We start from the raw sequence: 21,789 nt of genomic DNA, 5'->3' as shown, positions 1-21,789 counted from the left end.
TTCCGCTCTTTCCCCGCACATTCACACCTGGGACCCGAACTCCTCCCATCTCTGCCTGGTGAGATGCTTCAGTCCTTTAAGTCCTAACCACACCCTTCTCTCTCCGATAAGATCTTCCTAAACCTCAGAGACAAAAACTGCCTCACCTGTGACCACAGTACTTCATTTCTCAGAGGGACAATGCTTGTGAGGAAGCCTCCCACAGGACCACGCCCTTGTCCTTTGCACCCTCCAGGGCCTGGCACGCCTCGGCTGCTTAGCGAGTGTCTGAGTGGATGGAGATGCTCACACACCCCGATTTGACTCACAGAGGGTGATCTTCTCTGCTTGTGCGAGGGGAGCAGGAGCACATAATGATAAAACGGGTTTTTAGAAAGCAATGCTGTTTGTACCAAAATATTTAATGAATATGCTGTTAAAATAAAACCAACAGAAGAGATAGTAATACAACTTTACTGGTTTATATTTCAGTTCATAGCGTTAACACACTGGAACTACCCTAGCACAATGTCCACGCGCCTCGTTTTAGATGGGCTTACAGCTGTTCTGGTAACTGAACAAGAAAGACACCGCGTGGTGGAGGGGACAGCTGCGGGGTAGGGGACTGCCACTCGTTACCTCCCTCATCACAGGTGGCCTCGGCAACTGTCAGTCAGCACAGCCCAGGGGAGGAGAGATACAAAACAACCAAGTGTCTCTACATACAAACCAGTGCCTCTTGTAAGCAGCCACCTCCACACCACACACAGAAAGACGGAATCATCTCTGAGATGGCCTGTCAGCACCTCGCCGTGTAAATGAACAGCTGAAGTTATTTTTTAAAGGTGTTAAAACTTCCATAACGTAGTTTTGAAGTGAGAACTTGCAGCCCATCTGAACAGCAAGGTTTACAACCCAGCCACACTCCAAGGAGGGCCCAGGCAGGCAGGGACACAGGCCAGCAGGACGGGGGCCTCTCGGCATGTGTGTCCTACACATACTCACATTTACACAAACACGTACACAGCTCAGTGTCTGTCTCACTTATACAACCTGTTGTGTGAAACCCCGGGAGTCTGGACGTTAACAGCAGGGAGGAGAGCAGAACCCAACCAACCTTGAGTGAAATTAAGTGCCCAATAACCATATAATTAAGTTGTGCAGATCAGTCCTAGTCTGAGATTTAAACACTGTCATCGGGGGCACGGGGAGAGATATTTATATATATATATACACACACACACACGACACATTGAGCAAAATAGGATTTGTCCACATTGTGATTAATCCAGCCTCACAGTCAGTCAGCTCACACACTCCAGCACTGGAAGTCACTTTGGCAGCTAACACTAAAAAAACAACAGGACTATGAGAGTTGCATAGAATTGATCAAAAACGTGAATAATGCCAAACCAAAAACCTGTGCATCATATAGTTTAACAAAACTAGGTGGCTTCAACTACAACCATGAAACCCTCCTATTTAAAACAAAGTGCTTCTCCATATCTACCTGGAGGACCCTCTGCTGGCACTGAAGCAGATAAGAATTATTTCAGTTACTTATCCCCTTCCCCGCCCACACCCCAATATATATAATATGTATATTAAAAAAAAAAAAGATTAAAGGTTTAGAAAAAAACAACAGCCTGAAAGGATCCCCCAACTCTGTCAGCTCGGCCTGTGGGCCGGGTGAGGTGCTGACCTACACTGGGAAGAGGCCTGGAGGTCACCCGAGGGGCGACTGGAGCACATCCGGAACGGCTGTTGGGCTAGCAAGCCTGTTAGTGTCAGTAGTGAGGGGGGCCTTACCCAGAGGCTGCCTGCTTCATGAGCTCTGGTCCAACGACCTACCAATATGCTTCTATGAAACTGACTTGGGTACAGTCTGGTCCTGGGACATGTCACAGAATCACACATCTGGCCAAAGAAGGCAACAAAAGGTGTCGTGTTCTCAGAAGGTGTCCGGAGGCAGCAGTGCTCTCAGCAAGTCTCTTTGCCTTGGACCCCGGTCGCCGTCTTGATGGAGCTCAGCGTTCGGTTAAACCATGTCTTCTTGGCTGCCTGCACCTCGTTTAGGGCAAGGCCCAAATGGTGCTCTAAGTCCTGCAGGAGCAACAACATGCAAGTGGTTGTCAGCTCCAGTGTCAATGACATTTCCTCCCCAGAGCTCGGCCAAGACAGGAATTCAGTCTATTTACTCATGAGAGGCCCCTAGAAATCCCCCCAGTCTCAAACTGGCAATAGAAAGACCTGGAATGCCTAAAGCTGTGGGATCTGTGCGAGTCATGACCTCATTTCTTACCTAGTCTGTTCATTAAAACAGCCTCCTAAATGGGCATCTCTCTCTCTCCCGTCCACCCACTGCATGCCAGGTAGACAGAGCTAAAGCTCTAAGTAAGACCACATCACTGGCTTCCAGCAAGAACCTTTAAAGTCTGGACTCCCTGACAAGGCATTTGAGATGCTTCAGTCCAGACCCACACACTCTCTTCCAGCTCAGCACCCATTTCCACCCCTAATTCCTGAAGCTCCTTACTGGGCAAGCCCTCTCCTCCCTCTAGGCTGCTCAACATGCCACTTCCTCCACCAGGAATTCTCACTGTTCTCTCTCTCCTGTAGCTGCAAGCCCTGTTCATTCTATTACCACTGCTGCCTTGATGATGCCTTTCCTGGAGAGCCATATAAGCCATGTCTTCGCTCTGCAGCCCTAGCAGCTAGGACAGGGCCCGACAAAGAGCAGGCGCCCAGTGATGTGGGAGACCAGGCCCTAAGCTTTAGTCCTGAACTTGGTTCCTCAGACCCACAGGGCTTAGTGCTTTGTGCTCAGTGCTTTGTGCTCAGTACTGGCGCTGATGGAACTAGCCATGCAGTATAAAGATGAGCAAAATAAGCCCCAATTTCATCAGCAATGAGGGCTCAGATAAATTAGGCAATATGTCCAGAGTCACAAAGCTAGTTATTGTGATGGGAGTTGGGACATAAAAGCTGGCATTTGCGAAGCCCTCAGGCACTGCACTAAGCCCTTTTTGTGCATTATCTTCTTTCGTCCTCAGGGCTAGTAGATAGGGACCCTCATCTGCACTTGCAGATGAGGAACCTGAAGTGTCAGTTACTAACTAACCCAGTATCAGAGAGTTGGCTGGTGCAAAGCACGTGTTCTCTGCCCCACCGACAAGATGCCAAGCTTGATGGGTAATTCTCATTATGAGAAAGTCCAATCCTCAGGGCAGGCCACGTACCAATTAAACATCCACTGGTAAACAACAAGTAATAAGCTTCTTCCTGTGAGGATTATGGTCAAAGTCCAACAGGGAAGACTCCCAACCCGTAAAGATCACTCCTGGCGCTTCCAGCCCACACCAGGAAATCCCTCACACGCGGGGCCAAGCCCCGCTGCACCAAGAGCAGAGGCGTTACTTGTCACTGGGGTGGGGGTTCAGGGACCTGGGGGCCTGGAGGCTCTGGCTCTTACCTGGATCTTACACTCGGCTTCCACCAACTGCAGCTTGGTCTGCGCCAGTTCTAGTTCCATCTCCCTCAGCTGGTTCTTGAGCGTCTCCTTCTCTTCGTCTGTGTCCTCATCTAAAACTTCCTTAGCTGCGCTGATGCCCTTTACACGCCCTTCCTTGTTGAAAAATTCCCGGCAGCGCTCACAGTCATCCACTTTTTGCTGAAATTCAATGTCAGATGTGAAGAGACAGAGAAGAGAAACTGACCCTTTAGGAAGGTGTGAGCATCTCCTTCCTGGGGAGCCAAGAGAGGGCTTCTCAGTGGAGCACTACAGCTTCTGAAAGTCTACCTGGCTCCTTGTAAACCTGCAGACAGCCTACTGGAAAAGCCACCTGGTATCACACACCAAAAACAACAAACATACTCTTATGTCTCGATCCAGTAATCTCGGCTAAAAAAAAAAATGAAGAAGCAGTGACTACATAAAGGTTTATGTACCAGGTCACTGCAGAATTAGAGAGAAGGAAAAAAGGGAGGGATAAGCCATCCAGCACCTGGGACACATTCCATACGCTGTGCTCTATTTATACACGAAGTAGGCAGCCTCTAAAAAGTTTGTGAGGAATCTTCCATATCATGGTAAAATGGTTAAATGCTGAGTGAACCAGGACAGAAAAATGTGTATTAACTATGGCTACAGAGGTATACCATGTTTCATCAAAGTAAGATGCCCTGACTGTAAGAAACGTCATTTTATGTTCCTGTGAGAAAATATTCTGTCAATTAAACCACAAAAAGTCATCAGTCATAAAATATGCCTCAATTTCAGGTTCCCAGAATGTGGAAAAATGTGTATCTTAGAACAAAATTTTGTATGTTAAAAACAGAACAAAGACTGAAAGAATATACGCCGAAGCGTTAATAATGGTGATGTTATCTGTGGGTGATAAGATAAGGGGTTTTTTCTTATTTACTCTTATTTTCCAATTTTTCTGCAATGATCATTAATTTAAGAATCACAAAATGAATTATATTTTAAAAAATAGATACTGCTGGTTAAACACTACTTATGACCAGGTGTCCTGTTCCAGGTACAATTCTGTTTTGTGCAAACACAGCTACAAGCACAGAACTTGCCCACATTCCTGTCCACCAAGATGAAAGTATGTTAGAAAAGCACCTTTCAGTAAATCACTCATCCTAGTAAAATCTGCTAAGCACTCTAATACACGTACGGCTTAAAGAAAGGATGCCCAGTTACAAAAGCCTCCAAAATGGCAGCAGCACATTGTGGTACTTGGATCTGTTAGGACAGAAGGAACTGAGCTCGGAGGGGGAGTGTCCCGTTCTACGCAAGGTGGGGAGTGACGAATCATGCCACGTGGTCCTGACCTCTGTACCCTCACTACCTCAGGCCTAATCTGTGTTCGGGACCCCTCTGCCTCAGCTGGCACCAAGGCCCTCACGTCCCGTAATGACAACACCTGGAAATCGTGGCGCCTGCTTTGTTTTCGGTCAAGCTATCGGAGGAGGGTGTCCGACAAGTCTGTAAGGACCAGGGGTGCCTGCATTTGAGATCTAAAGCCAGAGTGCCTTTGGCCTCCTCTGTACTCCCTTCCAGAGGAAACAGGCATGATGTCGGCTGTCAATGACTGAGCCAGGCGGCCTATCAGGGACTCGTCGGCTTCTCCCGCTTCTGAAATCAAAGCAAACGAGCCCCTCTCCAAATCTGCTGTGCTGATCACGGACATAAACTGAGCTAGGTGGTATAACATTTCTTTGGGAAAGGAAGACTTACCCGAATTTTCTCAATTTCCACTTTATTAGCTGTCTGCTGCTTCTCCAGTCTTTCACTCAACTGAGAACAAATCTAAAGAAACAAATGGAATATCAAATGACAATCTGCATGCTTTGGCCTAGGGACAAATTCTACAGTGGCAGCTGGCCTATGCCAAGCAGAGTGAAGACAGAAGCCCACATGCCACTCCTGCCAGGAGGATGGAAGCTGACGGATGAGCACAGGTGCCTCTGGCTGTGCCACCTCTGCATCCTTTGGCCTGGACTTGCAGGAACCTGTCAGTGCCATATAAACACTTGCCAGACTCACGAGCCAACGTGAGATCCTGGTATAGGAGAGACGAGACCAATTCAGTTACGTTCTTTAAATGCGAGTGGCCAGGGAGAGAGCTGGTTGACGCCACACGGGCCCACGTGAACTAAGGCCCGAACCTGCATAGGAGATGCTCCCGAGAACACGGTGTGGCTTCACCAAGTGCCTACTTATACGCTGGGCACGAAGCCAGGTGCTCTGCCAGCACGACCTCACAGAATGCTCACAGTGGCTGAGACAGCGATCATTTCCCTTATTTGACAGTGAAGAGTCAGCAAAGTAACTCGTCCAGTGAAGTGACTTGTCAGTGCCAGTGGCAGAGCCGGGAAGCACCGGGGTGTGGAGAGGGTACAGTCCATCCAGGCACACGGGGCTTCCAGAGAACACGGCCCCATCCAGGGCACACAGACCCACCTGCTTGTAGTCACCGATGATAGAACTGTTTTTTTTAATCTCAGATTCTGCCTTGTCGAGTTCCCGCCGACACATTTCTTTTAACTGCATACATGAAAAGGCAGAAGTGAACGCTTTAAGGGAAACATGCAAAGCCAGCGCTGGCACTAACTGCTTAGTGCTGGGCTTCCCAGAAGTGCCCAACTCTGGAGGGTCTAATTCACCTCCCCGGGGCTTCCTTCACTCCCCGCAGCTCTAACTCCCTGTTCTCGATGCCAGAAGAGGGAGAGGACAGTCAATCCCAAAGCACCGAACCCCACTGCGGACTGCGGCTTCTGCTGAAGTCCCTCTCTGCCAGGGCCACCCGACCGGTGAGCCTGAGCTGAGCAGACAGCACGAACCAAACAGACCAAGGAGCTACCCAGGGGGCTACGCACCCTCAGGACCTCGCGGTTTGTGTGGAGGGTGCCCTGTCATCTCTCACCTCGGGCCGTGCTGAGACCGGAGGGAACACCGGGCAAGGGTGGGGCGCTTGCTCCAAGGCACACAGCAACCTCAGCTCTTCCTGTGGCTGCACGTCTGTGCCCCCAGTGACTGCAGAGCTGGCCCTGGACAAGCCTTCCAGAGATTGCTCTATGCGGGAAACGTTGGGACAGGCAGGGCAAGAGCCAGACACTTTAGGATATTTGCTTTCCTTCTGCAGAAATGCTAACCCTACTCATCATCACACCCAGGTGCTGACCGCAGGAATTTCGTCTCCTGCCCCAAAGAAAGATGGGCTTTACCCCACTGTCTCCTCCTGTACTTTAATTATTAAGAACCATTATGCTTTACACAGGAAAGGATAAAGGGCTCTGGAGAGAAAACGAAGCCAGCTGTCTCTGGGGTCTCCAGTGTCAACAGGAAGCTTCCAGCTGAACTGCCAACTATCTAGCATTTATGAGACAGCGGGACCCGGAAGGGGCGAAGCGCCCCTCACCTGAGCTGACTCTTCTTCCAGCCGCCTCTTCTCTTCTTCTGCATCGATCAGCTTCTGCTTGGTCATAAGCAGCTCCTTATTCAGGGCATCTGCCTTTTCCTCGGCCTGAAACATTTAAGAGCCGTTGTTACAGAACGAGATTTGAGAACTGGAAGGGATTTGAATCGTCCCGCACAATCTCGTTTTGAGATGATGGGGAAACTGTGATCTGGAGAGAGGAAATGATGTGCCCGAGGTCACGCTGAGACCAGACTCATGCAGAAGTGCCTGGCCCAGTCCCTGGCCCAGAGGGAGTGCAGGGCAGTGGTCAGGAGCACAGCCTTTGACACCAGACAGCCTAGGCCCAGTTCCCATCATGCCCTGACCACGTGCCACTGGGACAAGTCATGGAGAACCTCTCTGAATGTCAGGCTCTTCACGTGAGGGGCAGATAAAGCATGGAAGAGACTGAGCACGGTGCCTCGTGTATAATAAGCACTCGATGAAAGGTAGCTGTCATTGTCATTGACAGTAATAATAAATTCTGGTTTTCTTCTTCCAAAAATCTCAGTATTTCCTCTGCAAGTTTTACATTTTGCTCTAGTCACCTGATAAAGAAGGCTACCCTTTTCCCAGCATTTTCTCTTTTATTATCTGAAATGGCCATCCTCCACCCCAGTTTTTTGCTAAAACATGCAAAGGTCTGGAGGGCCGATCTATGGGTCCGAGTGAAAATGATCTAAGGGCCCCTGACACTGGACGTTCATGGGTAACTGAGGACAGAACGATGGGAGCATGTGGGGGGCAGCTGGGGAAATGCGGGGAGCTCCTGGTCGCAGAGCACTGGACGGAGAAGGTCACCGCCGGCTCCTCACACACGACCTTCTCTGACGACGGGCGGTGGTTTCCCTGAATAAGCAGCGTTTCTGCTGTCCCCCAGCCGGAGCGGTGCACCGGAGCCCCTGTGCCGTCCACCACGCCACACTCCCTCCGACGCACCTTCTATGCGAGGACAGGTGCCCGAGGCTGGGGCCTCAAACAGAGACTGAGAATGGCATGATAGCGAACTCGAAAGGCCACTAATTACTGGCAAAATGTACGTGCATTCAATTAAGTGGGGTCCTAGGGTTAAGGCCCGTCCTTTCTGGGGAGGAGCTTATCACCTCCTCCTCTAGCTCAAACCCAAGGAGCAATAAAAAGGGAAACGAGAAAGACGACGGAGGAAATCACCAGCAAGGAGAATGAAGCCCTGTGAAGGGTTCTGTTTTACTTTCACCAACACGACCGCCTGCTGCCCCGCCCCCACCCGCCCCCTGGACTCGGTCAATGGCTCCTGAGCACCTGGAGCATGGCCTTGTGTTCTCTCGTCCGCTCCCCATCACTGCCATGGTGGACCCCGATTAACACCAAGACTGGTTCTAAGACGTGTGACACAGCCCGGTCACGAAGTCTTCTGACCCCAGAGCCCTCCCTGCCCACCCGAGTCCCCACCTTATAAAGAAGTGAGGTAAGGAAGCGACCTCCCCAAGCTCTCACATGCACACAGCGCAGCTGGAATCTAAAACCAGGTCGAGTGGCACTGAACCCAGCAGCTGTGCCGTCACTATAGCAGCTGACTCCGCACACGTGCCCGTGGGAAGGTGCACAGCGACGCTGGGCCCGACCCAGCCAGCGTCCTCCAGCGGCACCAGCCTCGCCGCAGTCACTCGAGTTACACGTGAGAAGAGAATAGCTGGTGATTAAGCATAAAAACCTGACTGTCCTTCCAGTCATGGAGGAGTCACCGGGACCAGATGACCTTCACGCTGTCAACAAAGACCGGGAAGAATGTATGAAGCCACTGCTTCCAGAGCACAAACGGGGTTCTGGCCCGGAGGATCGCTGGGCCACAAAGCAGGGCAGGGGTCTGAACAGCACGTCTCAGAGCCGCAGGGGTGGGTGACGCTGAGGGGCGGCGCCGGAACAGCTCCTAAGGCAAAGTGGTGATAAAACGAACCGCGAAAATACTTCGACTGAAGAAGGCAGAAAAGGCGGGGGGCGGGGGGGGAAGCAAATACAACAGAGAACAAAGAGCAAGGTGGTAAACTTGAATTCACCAGATAAATAATTACATTAACTACAACTGGTCTAAACACTCCAATGAAAAGATTAACAGACTGAATTAAAAAAGCAAGACCCAACTATATGCTGGCTACAAAAATAAAAACCATTTTAAATATAACACATATGTTAAAAGTAAGAGGATGCAAAAGGGTACCACAAAAGTCAGAGCGGTCACGAAAACATCAGACAAAGCAGATTCAGAACAAAATACTACTAGAGACAAAGAGGGACAGTTCGTACCAGTGAAAGGTCCCGCCATGGAGAAGGTGTCAGAATCAGAAACATCCGCGTGACAGGGAAGGAAAACGGCTGTTAACTCAGAGGAGAGGCAGTTAAAGGCCCTAGTAGGGTCTCCCTCACCCCCTAGTGCAGAACAAGTGGAGAACACACAGGAAGCCTACGGGAGGCCTGAACAGCACCCAGCCGCCCGGCCCACACCGTGCCGACACCACGCTGCGCCCACACCGCAGAGCGGGCGCCCTCCAGGCCAGCGTGGACCGCTCACCCAAGCAGGCCGCACGGCAGGCCTGCAGACACGAGCAGATATGCTTTTAAACGATCGAAGTCAGAAAGGATGTGTTCTCTGATCATAACTGAATTAAATTAGAATCAACAATAGAAAAATTTCTAGAAAAATTCCTAATAGTTGAACATTAAACAACACACTACTCATTAACCCAGAGGTCAAAGAAGAAATCACAAGAACTAAATAAAATAAAAACAGTATGTGTCAGATGCGGCTGAAACAGTGCTTCAGGGAGATTTATAACTTCAACGCTTCTTTTAGAAAAGATTGGTCCAAAATCAATGTTCAAGCTTCCTCCTTAAGAAGCTAGAAAAAGAGTAAATTAAACTGAAAGAAAAGCAGCAGGAAATAATAAAAAATAGAAATCAATGAAACAAACAGAGGGGAAAAAAATCAATGAAACTAAAAGTTAGATTTTGAAGAGATAAACACAACTGATAAAATTCTAGTTAGACAGATTAAGGAGAAAAGGAAAAAGACAAATTATCAGGAATGAAAGAGAGGACATCTCAACAAATCATTTAAACATGAGGAAACATCAACGACTTCACACCAACACATTAGACAACTAAAATGAAATGGATAAACTACTTGAAAGACCCGAATTATTAAAATGGACACATGAATTAGAAAATTTGAATAGCTTCATATCTGGAAACAAACTGATTAAATTTACTGAATATACCTTCCTGCTAAGAAAATTCCAGGCCCACATGGCTTCACTTGAAAATTAAATCGAGGATTTAATCAAGAAACAATCCTACATAAAGCACTTAAGAAAAAAGGAAAAAACGCTTCCCAGTTTTTTTAGAAAGCCAGCATCACTCTGATATCAAAACCAGACAAAAACACTAAAGACACTTCAGACAAATATTCCTCATGTGAAAATCTTTACCGCAAATAAAAATCTTTAATGAAAAATAGAAACCAAGTTTCCTGGGAATGCAAGGTTGGTTTAGATTGAAAAATCAATGTAAACTATTTCTCCTAATTCTGTTAATATGGTAAAATAACTGAACAATAACTGAACCTTTTAATCCAAGGAGGACTTCCTCACCCTGACCCACGTAAAACCTACAGCTGTGAGGTCCGCTCTCGCCCTTCGGCGCTGTTCTGAAGTTCTGAAGGTCCTAGGCAAAGGGGAGAAGGCACGGAGACCTGGGAGGAAGTCAGACTGCCACTACTCGGAGATAACATGATCGTGTATGTGCAAAATCCTAAAAAAATAAAAAGCTACGAGAATCAAAAGTGAATTCAGGGAGGTCATAGGATACAAAATCATGTAATCGATTTTATCTCTAGAAACTAGCAATAAACACTTAGAAAATGCAATTAAAATAACCTTTACAACAGAATAAAATATGTGCAAATCTTGTACATTGAGAAGTAAAAAAAAAAAAAAAAAAGCTAAAATCAAAAAAGACCTAAATAAATAAAAATTATATTCATGGATTAAAAGGTTCAATTATTGTTCAGATATTAATTATCCCCAAGCTGATTTATATTCAGTGAAATCCCACTCAAAATCCCAGGCTTTTATTTCTAAAAGTTGACAAACTGACTAGTATTTACATAGACATACAAAGGACTTAGAATAGCCAAACTGGTTTTCAAAAAGAACAAAGTTGGAGAACTCCTTGACCTGATTTAAGACCGTGAAGCAGCTACAGTGATTCGGCAGTGTGGTGATGGCTTAAGGACAGACCTACAGACCAAGTGAGCATTTACGGAATCGAGGAGACCCATGCACACAGGTCAACTGAGTTTTAGTAAAGTTTAACCACCTACTCAAGGGCAGAGGCGAAGTCTGCAGAGCCCACATTCACACCTGGGCAGGTGGCCTTCTGAGTCCGCTTCCTTCACTCTCACAGGACGCTGTCTGACTGCACAGAGGAACCGTGCCAGAGGGGACTCAGACACGCTGTCAGCCCTGTGCCAGACGCCTTGCACAGGTTCTCAGCCGCCAGCACCCGTGTAGGGTCTGGGCATTACTGCCACTTCCAGGGCAGAAAGCCTGGTTGTGGTCACCTAGGGATTCGGGGGCTGACCGGGAATTTCTCCATAGCTGCTGTGCGACCAGTAAGAAAAGTGACAGGTGAGGAATAACAAAAGTGATATAAAATCAACCGGAAATACAAAGAGGGCTGTGGAAATCCTATAATAAGCGAGAGCTTTTCTCTGGGAAGTGGAAAGGGATGAGTTGAAAGGAATAAAGTTCTTTCAAAAACCTGAGTCTCTAAAGTCAAAATTAAGTGACAGGACCCCACATCCCTCACTTCAGAACCTAGCTGCTTTTCAGTGATGATTCAAAAGAAACGGGAGAAACCCTTTTCATGAAGATGGTGCCAGAATCGGAGGAGGCGGCCCCGGCCCCTCCCCAAAGCCGAAGCAAAGGCTTTGAAGGCAAAGAAAGCAGAGCTGAAAAGTGTCCACAGGCACAAAAAAGATATGCATGTCACCCACCTTCCAACAGCCCAAAGACCCTTGGAAGAGCACCCCCAGGAGACACGGGCTTGGCCACTACACCACCATCAAGTTCCCCGACTTCCAAGACAGCCACGAAAAAGACAGAAGTCAACGATACACTTGTGTTCACTGTGGAGATCAAGGCCAGCAGGCAGCAGGTCACACCGGCTGTGAAGCTCTGTGGCACTGACGTGGCCCAAGCCAGCACCCTGATCAGGCCTGACGGAAAGAGAAGGCACATGTTCGACTGGCTCCTGACTATGATGCTTTACATGTTGCCAACAAAATGGGATCGCCTAGCTTTAGTCCAGCTGGTTAATTCTAAATATGAAAACTTTTTGCTGTAAGAAAAATAATAAAGAAAAAGGAAAAAAAAAAAAAAGAAATGAGAGAAGACTAACTCGGAAAGGGACTCAAAAAGCTAGTACAGGGAAGGCCTGTCTTCTCAGCACTGGGGCTGGAGGCTGGACCCCTCTGATGCTCCGAGCCAGCAAGGCAGAAGCGCCTTGCTCCGCTCAGCCCAGTCAGGGGTGTGAATTCTGGTGTCGGGCTATCCCGGTGTCAACCTGAAGGCTTTGCCACTAAGTGTGACCTGTGTACATTATTTAAATTTTTTTTGCCTGTGTTTCCTTAGCAGTAAAATGGGGATCATAATTATATCCCTTATACAATATGGGTTGTCTTGAGGATTTGATGATAAAGACAAAGCACTTAGGGCAGTGCCTAGTCATTGGTGCTGCAGAAACATTCTCGGCTCTGTGCCCGTGTCACTGGTCCTCCAGGACTTGTGTTCCTGACATCGAATCGCAGCTTCTTGTTCCACACTTATTCCGGAGACAGAGTAGCACTATAGAATCTGCCTGGGTCGGGTCAGACTCCTGGCTCTGCTTCTTCCTGGGTGCCTTCATGTGAGGCTCAAGTTCCCGGCTGTTGAGAAAACCCTCCTGCACAAATGGGGCTCACGTTACCGTCCTCGCGAGGCGGAGGTGAGGGGCAGAGGTGAGATAGAAGACTGCTTATCAGCACAGGGCCTGTCACACGGACCACCAGCAAAGGTTTTACTAGTTCTCACTTCCGACATCAGGAATGTAACCTAGTTCTCTGACTACTGTGTCAGGATATGACGGCTTGAAAAAGGTTTCCACTGCTCAGGGGCAGGCGCCAAGAGCGTAAGAAGTCTACGAGTCGCCGAGCCTGTCAGACTGCAGAACGCACGGCTCAAACTGAAAAGCTACCTGGAATTTTAGCTGATGCTGCCTCTTAACATAATCTTATTATGGAACACAAAGCTTCTGTCCAGGACCCATTTTCCTTTTTTTTTTTCACCTCTTTTCTGCGTGACCTGAGAGCCCTCCTAGGTGTGCACTGTGGCCTCGCTTCAGTGGTCCCTGCTCAACGTACACCGCCCCTGTCCCACCGGCTTGGCAGAAATGCCTGATGGTTGACGGGGTGATTCATATAGCGTTTCTACAAAGAAGAACACAGGGTATGCTGAGAATCTGCACCAGAGAAAGGAAACTCACGCCTGATGAGCAGGCTGTGGTAAACCGAAAAGCAGAGACATCTCCGGGTTCTGGTTACTGAGGGATAATGACCTTGAAACACCCTCCCGGCAGGAACTGGAAAAAGGAACCTTCCCGGTTACATGCGGTATTTGTGGCTGACAAGCAGCGGAAATGTAACACTGCCTATGCCTGATTTGGGGGGGAGGTGCTTTTCCTATGTGCCAAATCGTGTTAATTCTCACTCTACCCTGGGACACAGTTATTATTCCACCTCCCCACACTGTCTCCACTTGAAAATAGAGTAGCTAGTATTAGAATCCAGGTCTGTTTGAAAACTTGTACTCCATTATTCTATTTCTAAGAAGAAGTAATAAGAACTAGTAGGTATTGCCATCCCTCTCTTCATCTAATGTGTGAACCACTTTGTGAAAGCGTAAACTTTCAAAGAAAAGACAGCAGTGCTCCATATTTTCATACACGTTTGGCGGATGTCAAGGACCTTGTGAAGTTCATAGATCCTATGAGGTTCAACATATCATGTAGGTCCCCTATAAACCCTTGAAAGCCTGAGTCCATTTCTAGAACCTTAGGAAACCAAGGAGTAGTAATCTCAGGAGCCCGACAGGAAAATCTAAGGCAGGTGTTGGCAAACAATGGACCATGCACCAAAACCAGCCTGCCATTGATTCTTGTAAATAAAGTTTTATTAGGACACAGCCAAGCTCATTTGTTTACTTATTATCTATAGCTACTTCTGTGCTAATGGTGAGGTTAAACAGTTACGACAGAGACCGCAAGGCGCACAAAACCTAAAATATTTACTATCTCTCCCTTTACAGAAAAAATATGCCGACCTCTGACATAAATTATGAATGAGACTATACTTATTCTAAGGGAAGCTTGTAGCAAAGAAAACAGACAAACACCCTGCCAGGAAAGCCATCATCTCAAACTTTTTAAGATTAGGAGAAGCAAAGAAAAACAAAACATCTGCCAATAGAGATTACTGATGAAATCAAGCCTCCGAGGCACTAAGCTTTATTAGAATCGTCAGTGCTTATTCAACAGACACATAACATGCAAGATAACAAAACCTCTTGTTTTAGGGAGAAGTTAAGAAAATCATAATGAGTAAATGCTACTGCCAGTTGTGACAGCCTAAGAATTAGCCAAAAGGTCTCTCAATCACGAAGTGTTTGGAAAGATCAAGGACTGTATGTAATGAGCAGAGTGTGGTCCGGAGGGCTTTGTGAGACAATTGATAAGCCCTGAAGGAACAGAGGGAAGGAGTATCGTCAAGAGCCAGCTGTATAGAAGAGGTGGTAACTGACTAGAACAACAAACACTAAAATTCAAGGATTTCTCTTGATGAAGGGAGAAGTCAAGTGTTTAATATAATCTATCCCTTCAGACAAGGCAGACTTACATTATCCAGGTCCTTTCGCAGTGCGATCTTGCTGGTCACCAGCTCATGGGCTAAGTCATCATTTTCCTGTTCCAATCTCATGTTAGCTTCCTGGAGACGCCTATTCTCCCGCTGAAGGGTAAAAAGAAACCAGTTTCAGACACATAAAAGTCAGATGAAAGTGACAATTTCTCAGGGCTAACCCTTAAAACTACTTTTGAGTCCTATGGAAATTGTGAGAGACGTGGCCGGACTCAATGTGCTACTAAGCAATAATTTCTTATTTTCTGTCCCCGCAGAGAAATACTTAACTGATTCAAGTGACCCTGTCAAGCAGCCACTGCTCATTAACTGGGCCAAAAGGCCACTGAGCTGTAACAAACTACGCAGCTGGTGTGAAACAAAACAAACCCCTTTTCTCGTTTACAAACTCAAACTGAAACTTGAACCTAGAAACGGTGGAGCCGAATTTTAAAAAGAACTCACTAAAACTAGTCGCAGGCACAATTATATGAAATGAATACTGCAAGCTCTTCACAGCACATCGGCCACAAGCAAACCAACCTCGAATCGTTCGATGGGGTCTTCTTGCTGGGCCTGCTGTTCCCTCATGGTGTGATACTCTTTTTCATATTTCTTCAACTTCTTCTGACTAATCTGTAGGATAAACCACAACACAAATTTTAAAAGTATCGGAAAGTGGGCGGGTGCTTCAGGGCCTTCACTAAAGACCAGGACGTCCGCTGCCCGGGGCACCCCAGCCACTGTGGAGGCAATGTGCCCGAGTTTTAGAGAAGAATCATCAGGATGGGGGTAAGTCCAGGACCCCAAATTCTTACTCAACGATACTGTGTCCAGGATTCCGCTGCAGATAATCACCCCCAACAGTGTCAGTGTCAGAACAAACGCCCCACAGACATAACTCCTATCTGAGTCCTCGGTCCCATGGCCCCTAATCACCACCACCATCGTCATCCTCCGCCATTTGATTTAGCATATACCGGCAGGGCTACAAGGTGCTTTCAATCTGTGGCCTTGCGTCACCTCTATAAGGTACAGTATTATCACCCTGCAAGTTAACTGAGGTCTACAGAGGTTATGTAACTCGACCAAGCTCGCTCAGTTAGGGACTGGCAGATCTGGGATTTGAACCCAGGCTGCGAGACTCCATCCAAAATCCAAGCTGTCGCCACTTGACCCCCCCGCCACCTATGACCTTTCCTGTCCACCAGCTCTGTGCTTCCAGATAGGAGCGACTTTCTCTGCCCGAAGCAGCACAGCTCTGCCGACCACTCACGCTGCTCTCCCGCCTCGACCTGCTCCCCGCTGTCTCTCAAGCTTTTCTCACCCACTGCCAACCACAGGTCTACACCGTCCACTCCCACCGCTTCATGGCCTCTCTATAACCTCTTCATCTAAATTGAGCTTTTGCTCCGACTCCTCTGTAGAAAGTACCCTCCTGGAGATCACCAACTGTTTATTTTTCACTCCATCCATGGGTCCTACGCCTCCCCAACTAGACCAAAACTCCTGGACTTCCATGCTCTGACATGACCGAGCCACGTCCTCCCTGGGAAGTCTTCTCTCGCGTCGTCCTCTTAGCTGTCCTCCTCCCTAACCCGCTTTCCCCTCCTTTACTGGGTAGCCGTTCTCTCTCCAATCCGACCCATAACCAAGGGCATCCCTTCTGGATGCGACTCTTAAGTCTGTTTTTGATTTCTTCCTCTAAACTGCTGAGTCATTCTTTTTGATTTTTTAAAATTATATTTAAAAAAATACGAAATTTAAGAAATAAAAAAGTGAGGAACAGATACACACAATTTAAAGAATGACACAAAGCCAACACGCATTCCTTGCAGAGCTTGGACAATCGGTACCGCACTGCTGACTTGCAGGTTGTCAGCCCCCAGGTTCCAGGTAACCAGGGCTCCCAGACAGAGCCGGTCTCGTCCGGCTTCCTCAGTTTAGGGGTGAAGAAACTGAGATCTAGAAAGGGGGTGGGGCAGGCGCAAGCCTGCGGTGCGGTGCCATCCAGTGCGCCTTCATTTCTCCCCCACCGACTCAGTGGGCGCCTGCTCTCGTCGGGATGTTTGCAGGTCTGCCTCGGTCAGCGCTTATGCCGGGAGTCTGGCTGCTGCCTGAGGGGAGGCACAGCCTGGAACACAGCACTGAGCCCTGGCTGCAGCCTACAGAAAGTGTCCATTAAACACGTGGGCTGAGGCTACGAGCGGTGAGTGACATCTTTAAACTTGGATCTTCTGCGGTTCAAGTCCAATGCCGGGTTAAATGGGGTTTACTGTACATGTGACTCACAAAAAAAGCACCTAAATAGAACATCTGTGTATGAGTAAATTTATAAACAATCCTAACAGTTCAAAAGCAGAGGAACAAGAAATAAATGAGGCTTGTGGGCAGTAAACACTTCCTCCCAGTGCTCTTTGCTATCAATCTGGGTACATGACGAAGAGGACAGTGGACTGAAGCTCCCCTTAGTGCTTTATAAAAAGTAAAAACCCCGACACCAAATCCTACAAAACATTCTCACAAATCTCCAGGATGCTCCAACTTTTCATTTTCATACTGAGGTAAGGAAGATTTAACATTTTTTCCCCCTATAAACATACATTTTAAAAGGCTAATTACAAAATAATTTCTTCTACATTTCATTATCCCTTATAATAAATGCCTCGTTCTCAGAGCAACCACTGTAACAGCTGTCAATGCACAGCGAGCACGTGATGAGTGCTAGACCTTCCATGCGTGTTGTTACTTGGCTCTTACGTGTCCACAGTAGGACACGCGCATTTCTGTACGTGTGCGCTATGTTTTCCAAGTGTTCTGCACTGAGTGTAAATTATTTGTACAATTAAGCAAACAAAATAAATGCTGTTTAAAAATACCTCCTATAATTATGCCGGGCTTCCCTAAGACACAGTGCTGCCCCTTTCTCTAGATGACGCCTCCATGACGGTTCTGAATTAGTCCTGGGGGTCGCCCGTCAGGAGTGCACACAGACGCGGCTCCCCGCCTTCCACAGAGCCGGCTGGTCCACAGGCTGCCTTCTCAACCAGCTCAAGTTCCCTTCCCGTCCCTCAGCCTCACTGATTCTTGGTTTCTCCCTCTCTCCCTCCCTCCCTTAAACACTTTACCCCCTGACCCCCCACCAACAAAAAAATAAAAACAACATTGCTTATAATGGGTTCACAGCTGATCCTGACTTTCGGAGCAGGGGTGGCTGCATCCCAGTGCCAACGCATTCAGGCTGCCTCTGAGGCAGACTCCGTGAAAAAGAATGATGCCTGACGCCCAAACGGGGAACCGAGAGGTACCAGCAGCAACAGCACCAATTCAAACCTCCATATGCGGCTGCACCAAGGAGACATCACGCCTCTCAGCTCGTGCATGGACAGAGTGCCCAGAACTGCCCGTTACATCAGTAAGGCAGGACCCCGTCCTCTTCTGAATGGAAACGGCAACCGAAGTGAACGTACACTGCCAGCGTGGTCCCTCCGCCTGAGCAACCCCACACGAGGCTCACCCCTTCTTCAGATCAGAGCTCCAACATCACTTCTTTGGGGGACCCTGCCTTCCCTGACACCCTCTGCCCTCTATCAGGCCAGGTCATCTGTGATACAGTCTCGCCGCATCGAGTCAGTTGCTCCATGGCACCTGTCCAAGCTCATAATTATGTGTGTGCTCACTCAACTATGCGTCTTCCAGTTAGGAAACAGGTCACCTGTTTTGCTCACCAGACGCCCAGAGCCTCACTCAGTGCCTGGAACATAATTGGGACTCAATAATCAGATGCTGAACAAATCAGAGCCGACGGCCCTCCTTTACCCTCCTCAGGATGCAGCGGCGATGTCTACTCATCCAGCCGCTGACTGCTACTACGTGCAGTGCTCTTCGCCAGGCACTGGCGATACAAAGGTATACACAGAGCATGATATGCAGACTCCACAAGAACGCATACTCGCTGTGAAATTCCCGATGCCTGGCGCACAGTAAGCATGAAAATAACGAATACAGAGTCCCCACTCTTAAAAATCCAAGTTTCATTTCTGTCTCTTACTTACACCGATTACATTTTAATTGACTTCAGGAAGTAGGGCAGCCATGGGATCTAATCACACCCAGTCTGACTCCTATCAGAGAGCTGTGGAAATCGCAGCTTCACACGCAGTGGAATTTTTGCCTTCAAATATCGAATTTGAAATTTGTTCTGTTTAAATGTATTTTGGGGGGCGGGGGAAGACCTTTAATAGTTTTGAGATAAGATGGAGTTTGAAATTTAGGTAAAACCAATTTTTTACCCCACTGCAACTAGTACAGAGACTCAGCATGGTTAGGAACAAACACTGTCCCCATAAAAAAGCACAGAAGTCTGCCTCCACCCCGACCCAGCAGAACACTCTACGCTCATGGGCTCCTTGGGGGCCATCCCTAGTCCCCAGTTAGGAAACCTTGAATTAGGAAGTAGAGACGTGGAACATGTCAATGTCATATTTTGGTGGAAGTATAAATTTAGTCCAAATCCCTCCTCTTGGTCATTCACTCGTCATCAATCTGTCACCCTAGGAGAATTGGATAATGAATTAAAACATGAGTGACTTGCCCTGGGAAAGGTGGCCCTTGATCAGCCTCTGGAACAGGCAGGATGACAAGGCCCACACAGATGGCTTGGGTGGGGGTGAGGTGGTACCGTCTGCAGGCGGACAGGCCAAGGAGGCTCGAGTCCGGGCTCGGCTGGCGACCGAGGCCAAGCTGTCTTATCTCGGCCTCACGTTGATCGTCTGGGGGAATCGCGACAGTCCTCATGAGGGCGACTGTCACGAGGCGCGCAGGCTACAACGACACATGTCTTATAAAGAGCTCAGAAGAGTGCCTGGCGCATGCGAGGTCTTTTTAATGAAGGATAGCGATTGCTTCTTATTGATATTGTCAGCCTGAATCAGAGGCAGACTATTCTCTGAACATGTGCTGCGAGCAATGAGCCATTTAAACAAAGTCCATTTAACAGAGACGAGCAGGACATAGGCCGCTGGTAGGAACAGGAGCTGATTTCCAAGTCTGGCTTAAGAAACTATTGCACAGATCAGAAGCCTCGCTGGGCTGGAATCATAGGGAGTCCAGTGAAGGCGGGAGGTTGAATGTCAGTGGCTCTTCGTGGCAGGGCTGAAGGATGCTGTGTGGGCCTTGAAACTAATAAAATATAAAAAAATAATAATAAAACAAAATAAGAAGATAGTGACTATCACTACTCTTGCAACACTGGCAAAATTTAGAGTACACTGACGAGAACGAGCAGCCGCTCAGAAGTTTCCTCATAAAATCCAATTCTAAAGGGTAGGATCAAGCAAAAAAGTAAAATGATAGCCTGGTCTAGTTAGAAAGAAATATAAGGTACAGTAGAGAGAGAGAAAGTTTCAACACTGACAGAGACTAAGTTGCCCATCATTATATGACAAACATCACCAAAAATGGGCCAATACAAGTGTCTCTTGTCCTGTTCATTCAATCCCTTACTTACAGTAAAGCACAGTGACAATAAGCACTGACTTTAGAGCCTAAAATTTGTGGGATCTAATCCCTACGCAATCACTTACAAATTTTATACCTTTTGGGAGTTATCTTCAATTTTCTAAGCTTTAGTATACGCAGTTGTAAAAGGACCCTCATGTAGTCACTGTAAGGTTAACTATGTGAAGACATTACAGAAAATTCCATGAACACACTATGAAAAGGCTGATGAAGTCACTGCAATCATAGAGCTTAAAATCCTAATGCACATGAACTACACAAATGATCTGAGCATAGGATGAAATTCAAACTTATACTGCTTTTAGCTCATGAATAAAAAATATTCTCCTAGGGCAAATATTCCCAAATGCCAGAGTATTCTCTTTCTCTGAATGGCAAATGATTAGTGTTACATTAATTTGGAGGTACTGCTATTTGATTTTTGTAGTAATATCTTTAAAGTCTGGCATTTTTGCTTTATGTTTGAAATAACAAATTACAATGAAATAATGGTTCAGAAATACCATTTCACCTAAGGCAGGATTCTACAGCAAAAGGGTCAAGTCTGCGGGTTTGATAGAAGAAACTCACCGAGCCATCCCTTTTAGCGTGGTTCCTGCTTCTTCTAAACTAGCCTCGCTATCTGACTCTAAAATCCATGTATAGACATAAAGAAACAGTTCTGTCATATATACATAATTTTTTTTTTTTTTTTTTTTACGCCTACAGCACCTGGTCTTCCTAGGCAGTCTCCCATCCAAGTACTAACCAGACTCGACCCTGCTGAGCTTCCAAAATCAGACAAGATCAGGTATGTTCAGGGTGGCATGGCCGTAGACTTCACATATTTCTTAAATCGAAAATTTAAAAGACCTAAAAATGAAACTCCCCCCTGCCCCCAACCCCTGCCAAAAGACAACGCATGCCACGGTTATGAGTGTGAAAGGTTGCAGAGCTCCAAGACCACTCACGAAGTCCTAGAACAATATATTAAAAGTGGAATTCCTTCCAGACCTTATATCAGAAGTGGAGACAATTTTCCTATCTCGGGACACTGGCCCATAAAGGAAGAGAAATTCAACGTATGGCTAAATGAGTTTTGATGTGTGTTATTAAATTTCAGATTAAGAGCAGGAGATCTGAAACTCCTCAAAAAATAAATGTTTCAGTCCCATAATAAACCAAGGAGAAAAAGGGAGAAGGGGAGAAGTAAAGGGGCTGAAAAGAGATAAAACTAGGGGGAGGCAAGTTAAGACAGATACAGGGAAAGATTTATGGAGAAGAGGAAGACAGGCACAGGGAGGAACACAGACTCTCTTGAGCAACACGCCCATCTTGTGGCCGTTTCAGGAGTTGCCACAATAGACAAATTTC

The 21,789-nt window shown here is 47.2% G+C and overlaps 1 protein-coding gene and 1 pseudogene across 8 annotated transcripts in view; both read right to left on the bottom strand.

The window, feature by feature from the left end:
• Positions 1–380: 380 nt before the first annotated feature.
• RABGAP1 (RAB GTPase activating protein 1) overlaps positions 381–21,789 on the bottom strand; it is a 134,514-nt gene continuing 113,105 nt past the window's right edge. For 7 of the 8 annotated variants that reach the window (XM_015594182.2, XM_015594180.2, XM_015594181.2 and 4 more), the window contains 7 exons: positions 15,460–15,552; positions 14,917–15,027; positions 6,912–7,016; positions 5,954–6,037; positions 5,228–5,299; positions 3,452–3,649; positions 1,610–2,082 (listed from right to left, as the gene is read on the bottom strand). In XM_015594182.2, the coding sequence (XP_015449668.1) occupies positions 1,960–2,082; positions 3,452–3,649; positions 5,228–5,299; positions 5,954–6,037; positions 6,912–7,016; positions 14,917–15,027; positions 15,460–15,552 (786 nt within the window). In that variant the 3' untranslated portion in view covers positions 1,610–1,959. Of the gene's footprint in view, positions 2,083–3,451; positions 3,650–5,227; positions 5,300–5,953; positions 6,038–6,911; positions 7,017–14,916; positions 15,028–15,459; positions 15,553–21,789 lie in introns of all 8 variants that reach the window. The other variant, XM_025051147.1, reaches the window with a different exon arrangement.
• Positions 21,136–21,254, bottom strand: LOC112484821 (annotated as a pseudogene).

This window comes from Pteropus alecto, unplaced genomic scaffold (genome assembly GCF_000325575.1).
Source record: "Pteropus alecto unplaced genomic scaffold, ASM32557v1 scaffold67, whole genome shotgun sequence".
Taxonomy (NCBI): Eukaryota; Metazoa; Chordata; class Mammalia; order Chiroptera; family Pteropodidae; genus Pteropus; species Pteropus alecto.
Note: the sequence above shows the minus strand (reverse complement) of the source record. Positions and strands in the feature narration are given on the sequence as shown.